At 45.8% G+C, this 10313-nt stretch overlaps 1 protein-coding gene and 1 long non-coding RNA gene across 3 annotated transcripts; both read left to right on the plus strand.

The window, feature by feature from the left end:
• Positions 1-549: 549 nt before the first annotated feature.
• Positions 550-4064, plus strand: LOC119277833 (probable carboxylesterase 16). Its single transcript, XM_037559155.1, has 2 exons — positions 550-1707; positions 3209-4064. The coding sequence occupies exons 1-2, from the start codon at positions 1013-1015 to the stop codon at positions 3747-3749; spliced, it is 1236 nt and encodes a 411-aa protein (XP_037415052.1). The 5' UTR covers positions 550-1012; the 3' UTR covers positions 3750-4064.
• A 2121-nt stretch (positions 4065-6185) lies between these two features.
• On the plus strand, positions 6186-8039 carry LOC119281834. Of its 2 annotated transcripts, XR_005138565.1 has the most exons (4): positions 6186-6408; positions 6542-6804; positions 6915-7175; positions 7371-8039. It is a non-coding gene; the product is annotated as an uncharacterized LOC119281834 (long non-coding RNA). The 2 variants fall into 2 exon arrangements; XR_005138564.1 differs by having other exon boundaries at positions 6542-7175.
• Positions 8040-10313: the final 2274 nt, after the last annotated feature.

The raw sequence follows: 10313 nt of genomic DNA on the forward strand, positions 1-10313 counted from the left end.
GACGACAGACAGAGATGGATAATACAGCTGTACATATCTTGTTGTTCTCAGCTGATCGATCCTCCGGCGTGCAATCCGGCGTTGACCGTTGCCACGGGCGGGGATTTTTATACGTGCCTTCCAGAAAGATATCTGTGTCTGTTACAACAGAGTTGCTGAACCTGATTGGCATAGAAAATGGAGAGGCTATGACTACCACCGACACAACAGAGGAGGCAAAAAATGAAGGGGGAAGACCTATTGTTTCACATAAAGATTTCCATAAAGAAGTGCTTGTGCTGGGACACACACGCACCAGCTTGGGAGGAGCTTTCACGTGAACCGATGGAATCTGGGAGCAGACAGGCATCGTACCTGCACCGTTTAATGCACTCCACGTTATCGGAGTTAAAAAAACCTGCCGAATAATACCACCATAGCACTCGCTCCACCACTAGGCAGAATGTGAGAACGGAAACTGCAAAGCGCAAACCCAGGCAAGTCGTGATACAGCTACTACTACTTCTAGTACCACCACCACCACCAGGCCGGGTTTGAATTTGAACGACGAACGCGCAGCAACAGCGCAGGCGCAGGGGGCCGAGAGAAGAGGGACCGTGGTCACGTCTGGGAAGCGGCCGACGCCTGCCTCCAAAAATCCCCATCGCTTCCTCGTCTTTTCCTTCCTCCCTCCCTCGCTTGCTTCTCCCTCCCTCACCCACCGCCCTCTCGATCCTTCCTCCCCTTGCTTCTCTCTCCCGTACCAGACCGCACCACGCTGCTGCCATCATCCGTCAGGATAGCCACCCTACCAATCGCGGTTGCTTTCCCTCGCCCCAACCACTCCAACACCGCACGGAGCCGAGCCGATCTAATCCAATCCGGCCCCATTAACCCTCCTCCGCGCCCGATTCCAATCGCGCCCCCCGCCAGCTCCGATCGAGGCAGGGGGATTCGCAGATCCGGGCGCCGTCTCGCTCTCCCTGTGATGCGCGGATCCGGGCGGTGACCGGCGGCGGGAGCGAGCCAAGCCATGCCGAGCGTCGGCGTGAAGATCTACAGCGTCTTCTTCAAGCTGCTCCTGCGCCACCGCCTCCAGTCGCTCGCCGCCGCGGCCGCCGCCGACGGGGGCGGCGGGGACGGCGACGCGGCCGCCTTCGGGGTCTCCTGCCGCGCCGACGAGGCCACGGCGCCGGCCAACCCGGCCTTCTCCGCCGCCGACGGGGTCGCCTCCAAGGACCTGCACATCGACCCCAACTCGGCGCTCTCCGTCCGCATCTTCCTCCCCACGCCGCCGCCGCACCACCCGCACCTCCTCCACCCGCGCCGCGCCAGCGACCCCGCCGCCGGCCAGGCGGGCGCGCCCTACAGGGGCTACCTCCCGCACGCCGTCTCCTCCCCGCGGGCCGCCGCCTCCGCGCGCCGCAGGCTGCCCATCGTCGTGCAGTTCCACGGCGGCGGCTTCGTCACGGGGAGCAACTGCTCCGCCTCCAACGACGCCTTCTGCCGGAGGGTCGCCAAGTTCTGCGACGCCATCGTCGTCGCCGTCGGCTACAGGCTCGCGCCCGAGAGCCGCTACCCCGCCGCCTTTGATGACGGGGTCAGGGTGCTTAGGTGGATCGCCAAGCAGGCCAATCTCGCCATGATGAGCAAGGTTGGGGGCGGGGTGGACACGTTCGGTGCCTCCACCGTCGAGCCCTGGATCGCCGCACATGGTGATCCGGCAAGGTATAATTTAATTCGGTTCTAATCTCTCGTTTGTAATTGCATTTCTTGCTGCTTCGACTTTACTAAATGGCCTAGGAACATAATACTGCAGTGTGAAGTTGCCGAAAAGCCGGCAAGCCAAGCAACAGGAATTTTTGTTTCATTTCTTCAATGGAAGTTCTTGTTTGTCATTCACCAGCATTATTTCAGAAACTGCTAACAAGAATTGCCCTAATTAAGTGAACATGTCAAAACGACGAAGATATAGTTCCCTATCTATTCGATCTGTTATTGGTTCAAATATGGAGATAGTAATTTCCCTGTGAGATGCCATTATGACTAGCAGCAGGTTTAGAGAGAGCTCATGTGTATGTCATTTCCCCGTGGGTTGCCATTTCGGACTAGCAGCAGGTTTAGAGAGAGCTCATGAGTATCTCATTTCCCCGTGGGTTGCCATTTCGGACTAGCAGCAGGTTTAGAGAGAGCTCATGAGTATGTCATTTCCCCGCGAGTTGCCATTTCTGACTAGCAGTGGTTTAGAGACCGTGAGTACGGCATTTCCCCCTGAGTTGCCATTTCTGACTTGCAGCAGGTTTAGAGCTCATGAGTATGTTGACCGGGGAAGATTCAATGTTTACAAGCTGACAGTTATACTCACTAACATATGGTGTGCACTTTCTGTTATATCTTACCATTTACGTGCACCTTAGCTTTTCGTGTGGACTCTGATCGGGTACACAGGCTCACAACATAGAAGCATCAAATATCCAAATATTAGTTGATTTAGTTCACCAGGATTACATTCTCCAAATGATGTTGACATTCTGAAGATGTCAATGCAACTTTACAGGACTTGCTTGACCGTGGGCATGTGGATAGACCTTTTCTTTGTGAAATTTTCTAGGGCACATGTTTTCAACAAAGTTCTATATTCCGGTAGGTTGTATATGTTGAGTAAATAACTGCTAATGATGTCACCACAATCCGATAACCTTGAACACTAGTGAAGGCATGCAATTTTCATATTACTGATTCTGGGATTCTTTATTGGTCATGTTTGTTGACCTAACTTATTAATGAAATTCAATTGCACTGAACTGTTGGATCGAATAGATCAGTTAAAACTTACGCTGGTCTGCTCCCTTACCTATAATGAAGATTTTATTTTAACTATGATTTCAGTAGAACCTGGTGAAATTAGTACCTTTCTCATGCCTTTTTATTATGTCCGTGTTCTCTTAAATGTGATGTATATATTGATGGACTGTCATCATCTCAAACCTTGGTTGCTTGGTGTATCACACCTACCTGAGTTTAAACCCCTCAACATATGTGCCCACTTCAATTTAATTTGAAATAGAATAGCTGCATATGTGCTAACATCATTAAATGGTTCTTACCTTCTACCTATAAGAGACAAAAGAATATATCTAGTAATTTATTGTAAATCCTTTTGTTTTAACTGTTGTACATTTGTGTTGCCGGAGTTTGACCAGATCACCCGTCTTTTCCTTGGGAGCAGATGTGTCCTACTTGGTGTAAGCTGTGGTGCCAACATTGCTGATTTTGTCACTAGGAAAGCGGTGGAAGATGCAAAGCAATTTGACCCAGTCAAGGTCGTAGCACAGGTTCTGATGTATCCCTTCTTCATAGGAAGTGTTCCAACACACTCGGAAATAAGGCTTGCGAACTCGTACTTCTACGACAAATCCACATGCTTACTTGCCTGGAGATTACTTTTATCAGAGAAAGAGTTCAGCTTGGACCATCCTGCTGCCAACCCCCTGGCCCCTGGCAGAGGAGGACCCCCACTGAAATGCATGCCCCCAACATTGACGATCGTTGCGGAACACGACTGTATGAGAGACAGAGCAATTGCTTACTCCGAGGAACTCCGCAAGGTAAATGTGGATGCGCCAGTCCTGGACTACAAAGATACAGTCCATGAGTTCGCAACACTCGATGTGTTCCTCAAGACACCACAGGCTCAGGCCTGTGCCGAAGATATTGCCATATGGATGAAGAAATACATATCCCTGAGAGGGCACGAGTTCTCGTATTAGCTGTAGCAAAAGATCAGCATTGTGAAATAGAGTCTTTACAGGAAGCATCGGTGCATTCTTTTTCACCTGGTGATGGGAGGCACTGCAAGTTAAAAGGCGAAGAACAAGTTAGGCGTAATGTGAGTGCTGAGTACCTTTCCCCTTTATTGATGATCCTTGTGGAAGAATGTAGTGTGCAAATTGTAGACTGAACTCAAAGACAGATGCTCTTCCGCCTCGTAGAGCTCAATTCTTTCATTCCTTTTGTACCCTTTGTGAAGTATTGAAATGCTGGGTCTCGAAATCACCATTTTTGAGAAAAGAATTATCATCTAAGCTGTTGGCATACCATAACACGTGAATAATTTTTACCATCAAACATTGTCAACCATGTTGCTCTACTGCCTTCCTACCTTTGTTTGCCTCTTGAAATATTAATCATTTTGTTTGAAATTATAAGATGAAGTGCAGTGTCATAAGTCTGCTTAAACGAGAGTTATCCTTGAGTGCACATTACGTTTTTTCCCCTTCAAAGCATCAACTTTGATGTTGCAAGGCTTTAAAGTGAAACCTGTTACTAAAAGACATGCTTCATGCTGCCACTAACATATTCCAGGCTCAAGTTTCTCATCTAAGTATCTTGTAACTTATTGTTCAATCATGGTTCATGTTCCTTTTCAAATAAAGTAAACTTATGATAGACAAAAAGCAATACTCCACATAATTGAAATCCTGGGAGTAGGTTAGCAATAATCAAATGAAGGTGTTAAAGCAACATTAAACATTCCTCTGAAAGAACACTCTCCGCAGACCACAGTAATCGAACTTATGGGCTAGCTGCAGTTGTCTTCTTAGTATAGTCAGTCATGATCTCAAGAGGAACTTTTGAGCCTCCTGGAGCCAATATCGGGAATGATGCAAAGGCATTTTTGAACAGCCGTCATAAGGTATGCAGTCAAATAACACGCCGGTATGGAGACTTCATTTGTAATCGTCAACCCTTATTGTGTCTTTAAATTTTTGTCGCGGATAGATCAGTAGCAAGGACGCACCTGCATCTACAAATCTTTTAAATATCATATTCTATCATCTTTTCAGAATGCCGATGCGCTTCTTCAGTTTTTCGATTCACCGCGTGAAAAGAAAACCTAAACAAGCGACCAAAAAGGAACATTTCCTCGTCAGAGAGAAGAAACCTTCCGGTACCAGTTGGTATGCCCTTTCCAGGTAGTGACGCCGAGCCTGATCAGACATCCACAACCACTGTCATGAATGTGCGACCAAATAAGCACGCCTTGCCTAGAGGAGCACTATATACAGCCTTATTTGGATGTAAACCCCAACCCTGCATGCTGATTTTGCAAGTTGTTAAAGTTTTGCAAGTTATCTTCACTTTTAAGGTTTACCACCCACACGGGAAAAGCAAACCTGAACAACCGACCAAAAAGGAACATTAGGCCATTGCATTTCCTCGTCAGGGAGAAGAAACTTTCCGGAACCAATTGGTGTGCTGTGCTCTTTCTAGGCACCGGCACCGAGCCTGGTCAGAGCATGCTTAGAGGGTGTTTGTTTCCAGGGACTTTTTGTTGTAGGGACTAGAAAAAGTCCCTAGCAAACCAAACAGGATGGAACTTTTTTAAGACTTTTTGCTAAAAGTCCTTAGAAGCACCTCCTTGAATGTCTTTTTAAAAAAATCCCAGGGACTAGAAAAAGTCCTAGGACTAGAGAAACAAACACCACCTTAATAATAAAGCCAACAATCGGCTATAAAGAGTTGCCATGTCATCTACAACTAATTTTATACCTGGCATGTACAATAGTGAGTCCTATATGTGTACTACTTCATTAGTAGTCAGCCTACCTTACACCTCACAAAGCATCTTGGGTCTTGTGCTAGAGCCGGCTATTAACCAAGAGTCCGTTTCTCTTCGCTCTCCTCTTTTCTCTCCTCCAACTAAGTAAAGATATAATATTCTAGTCCTTATAACCTGCTTATGTCACCTTATTGTACATGCTCCCAGACGGAAGATTCAACGAGCAATCCTCGGAAAATTCGCCCCGTAATTTTTGCCTTGTTGAACCGCAGCTTCTTCTATACTACTATTAAACAAGCAAACATTTTCTTTCCTATAACCACACTGTTATGTGTACCCAGCCTGATTTATGCCGTTTGATTAGTCCATTTAATTAAATCTAACTGCCTAAATACATCTGATGGGAGGCCACAATTGCACGTAGCAATTTGTGTTGGCGGACGATACTCTGGGCGAACGAAACAACGCCACGCCCGGTCCACGTCCCGCATCTATCCAATTTCCTCCCGTGTTTAGCGCTGCAAATTAATTAGCGCTTAACAACTCTTCTCCACACACCACGCCGTCCTCAACCCCTCCCCAAGAAAAGGGTTCATCACGTCCCCGGCGCTCCTTCCCCGACGCGTACCTGCCATCTCCACCCTCCCCAACGCCAATCTCTCGCCACACCTTCCTTCCTCGCGGCGCTCCATCCCTACGGCGCTGCCGCTGCATGGTCAACACGCCGCCATGCTAGGCCATGCACCTATCTCTCTTGCAGCCGCCCTCCTGACCTGCCGCCTCTCCCACACCATCTCTGCCTAGCCGTCTCACTAGACGAAGATGCATACGAAGTCGAGACGCGTCCGGCTAAGGACCATATGCAGGTTTCACACGTGCTTTGGAATTTGGATTGAACTGTGTTTGGGTTTTGGTGCAAATTCAATGATGGTTTATGCAAGCGAATTGTTCTTACAAGAAGTGTTGTTCTAATTATTATTTTTGTTTCCTTATCAACAGGTCATTGTGCGGTACAGAAACTGTACTCTGAATTTGTCACTACAGGTTGCATGCAATTTCTCACTGTTAGTTTCAGATTTTTCCTATTTTCTATGTGTATATAGTAGATGCTTCTATTAATCTGTGGCATCTACATTCATCTTATCTAATTCAGTTAAAGTTTACATTGAAAATTTCCCAGATCTCTTTTTAATGCTGTACTTACCCAGAGCCTTTCTCTCCTGCTAGGCTAATTTACAGAGTTTTACTGACCCGCAGTCGCTGTATGTCTTTTCTTCATTCATTTGGTCAACTGAATTTGTCATCCATAGTGTAATTGCCTTTTGGGCTCCCCTTTGCACCATCAGTTCTAACAAAAGATTTTATTCAATAGTTATTTGCGGACAAGATTTTGAAGCTCAGTGATGAAGTACACTTTCCCCAACATGCCACTTTAGAGAATATATATCAACTTCTCTAAATCTCGAAGTGCACATGGGCGTTGCATTTATTTATTTAGTTCCGTGTAGAGATTCAATCATCTCAATGGAGCCTTACATGATTTGCTCTTTTACTGATGGACTGAGGAGGTCCGAGCTGTTTTCTGGTCTACCATGTGGCAGCCTCTCTCACCATGTCTGCACATAGTGTTCAGGTATGATTCATACTGTCGACGAGGGCACGACGTTTTCTTGTACTGAATTTTTTTGCATACTGGTTGAGCTTGGTTTCAACTTTGACCTGAGTTGTTGGTAGGCAAGCCTGATGCAGGTATATTGATCTTATGCAGTTCCATTAGCTCTGGAGTTGTCCAGTATATTGATGGGGCCGACATATTTTGTTGATGCAGGTTGGAGGTGAACATGAACTCTGGCAATACAAAATACTCCTTGCGTCCCAAAATTCTTGTCTTAAATTTTCCTAGATACAGATGTATCTTATATTAAAATGTGACTTGATACATCCGTATTTAGACAAAACTAAGACAAGAATTCTGGGACGGAGGGAGTAGCAGATATAAAATAACTGCAGCTCAGGCCATTTATTTCTACAACAACCAAGGAACAAGTCTGTTTTTTAATGCGACCCTGGCCAAGCAATTTATGCTTATAAGGGTGCTCTCTATTTTTCAGAGGTGCGAGAGCGCCCATAATTCAGGGCAAAAAAGCTAGATAAAGTGGAAAATTTTGTAAGAGTGGTATTTGAAGCTAGTGATAGCATGTTGAAGGATGTTGATTGTGGCTATCCAACTTCAACAACGTGCTTGCAACTCATGAGTGGCTATCCAACTTCAATAACATTGTGGCTATCTCAATGTGAATCCCACAGGCGGAGTTGTGGTCAAGTCCAACAATTCAACTTCTGAAGATAACATGTATTCCAAACCCAAGAGGGAACGAATTACAACTACTTTTTTCAATGTCTTATTCAAAGTACGCATCCTGTCATGTTCACTCGGACGATGACTGTACCTATTATAACTCCTTTTAAGAAATTTGACATCCTGCATTCTTTACTACACGACTGTGATTTCTTGGTTTGGGATTTCCTTGTGCACTAGAACTTCACATACATCATCAAAAGATAAGGGATGGGGGTTGTATTAAGGTTGACCATGAGAGACGTGGGGATCATCAGGCACCACATATATTCTATCCCCCACCCCACCCACATCAAAATTTTGGAATATGAATTCATAATTCAATACTCACATGCATTCCATAGTCTACTTTGATCGAGACAACACACGTACATGCTTGGTACTCCCTACTCCCTCCATTCACAAATATACGATGTTCTAACTTTTTTGTGAATCGGGTGTATATAGACACGTTTGTGTGTTTGTTCACTCATATCATCCATGAGAGCCTCAGTTACATGAAAGTAAATTAATTTCAATATGAATTCACACACCCACATGAAATAAATTTATAGGTTGCTTTGACCGAGACGTGCATTGCACGTGCATACTTACTAGTCTTGATAAAACAAGAGAGACACCCGAGCTCTACGGCTGTGATGGCTCTGTTCATCATGGAAACAATCTGACAGTGCATGGGCAGGCACGGAGATTCCCTGTGATCAATCAGATTCAGATCGAGCCTTGTTTGCAATGGCAACTAGTGTCACTGTCGGAGACGGCCGCACTGCTAAGTTCTGGAACTGCTCTTGGCTACAAAACATGACCCTCGCACAGCTCTTCCCCACACTGTACAAGTGTTCATCAAGGAAGCAGAGAGCAGTGGTCGCAGCCCTGCACAACAACACATGGATCAAGCACAGATCCATGGCCGCCGCTGCAGCGCCATGGCCGGCGAGCCAGAGGAGGTGTTGGCCTTGCCCGAGCCCTCCTCTGCTGGATCCGGTCGCCGACCCGCCCGCCGCCGCTCCTAGCATGGACGATGGCAGCACCACAAGGAACCTCGCCGGCAGGTGCGCGCATGATATCTACTACACAACCTTCTTCTCGTAGATATTGTTGGGCCTTCAAGTGCAGAGGTTTGTAGGACAGTAGCAAATTTCTCTGAAGTGGATGACCTAAGGTTTATCAATCCGTGGAAGGCGTAGGATGAAGATGGTTTCTCTCAAATAACCCTGCAACCAAATAACAAAGAGTCTCTTGTGTCCCCAACACACCCAATACAATGGTGAATTGTATAGGTGCATTAGTTCGGCGAAGAGATGGTGATACAAGTGCAATATGGATGGTAGATATAGATTTTTGTAATCTGAAATTATAAAAACAGCAAGGTAACTAATGATAAAAGTGAGCGAAAATGGTATTGCAATGCTTCGAAACAAGGCCTAGGGTTCATACTTTCATTAGTGCAAATTCTCTCAACAATAATAACATAATTGGATCATATAACTATCCCTCAACATGCAAAAAAAGAGTCACTCCAAAGTCACTAATAGCGGAGAACGAACGAAGAGATTATTGTAGGGTATGAAACCACCTCAAAATTATCCTTTTCGATCGATCTATTCAAGAGTCCGTAGTAAAATAACACGAAGCTATTCTTTCCGTTCAATCTATCCTAGAGTCCGTACAAAAATAACACCTTAAGATACAAATCGACCAAAACCCTAATGTCACCTAGATACTCCAATGTCACCTCAAGTATCCATGGGTATGATTATACGATATGCATCACACAATCTCAGATTCATCTATTCAAACCAACACAAAGTACTTTAAAGAGTGCCCCAAAGTTTCTACCGGAGAGTCAAGACGAAAATGTGTGCCAATCCCTATGCATAAGTTCACAAGGTCATTGAACCCGCAAGTTGATCACAAAAACATACATCAAGTAGATCATGTGAATATCCCATTGTCACCACAGATAAGCACATGCAAGACATACATCAAGTGTTCTCAAATCCTTAAAGACTCAATCCGATAAGATAACTTCAAATGGAAAACTCAATCTATTACAAGAGAGTAGAGGGGGAGAAACATCATAAGATCCAACTATAATAGCAAAGCTCGCGGTACATCAAGATCGTGCCAAATCAAGAACACGAGAGAGAGAGCGAGAGAGCGAGAGAGAGATCAAACACATAGCTACTGGTATATACCCTCAGCCCTGAGGGTGAACTACTCCCTCCTCGTCATGGAGAGCACCAGGATGATGAAGATGACCACCGGTGATGGAACCCCCTTCCGGCAGGGTGCAGGGACAGGGTCCCGATTGGTTTTTGGTGGCTATAGAGGCTTGCGGCGGCGGAACTCCCTATCTAGGTTTCTTTCTGGGGGTTTCTGTATTTATAGAAATTTTTGGTGTCGGTCTCA

The sequence above is a fragment of the Triticum dicoccoides genome, chromosome 3B, assembly GCF_002162155.2.
Source record: "Triticum dicoccoides isolate Atlit2015 ecotype Zavitan chromosome 3B, WEW_v2.0, whole genome shotgun sequence".
In the NCBI taxonomy this organism is placed as follows: Eukaryota; Viridiplantae; Streptophyta; class Magnoliopsida; order Poales; family Poaceae; genus Triticum; species Triticum dicoccoides.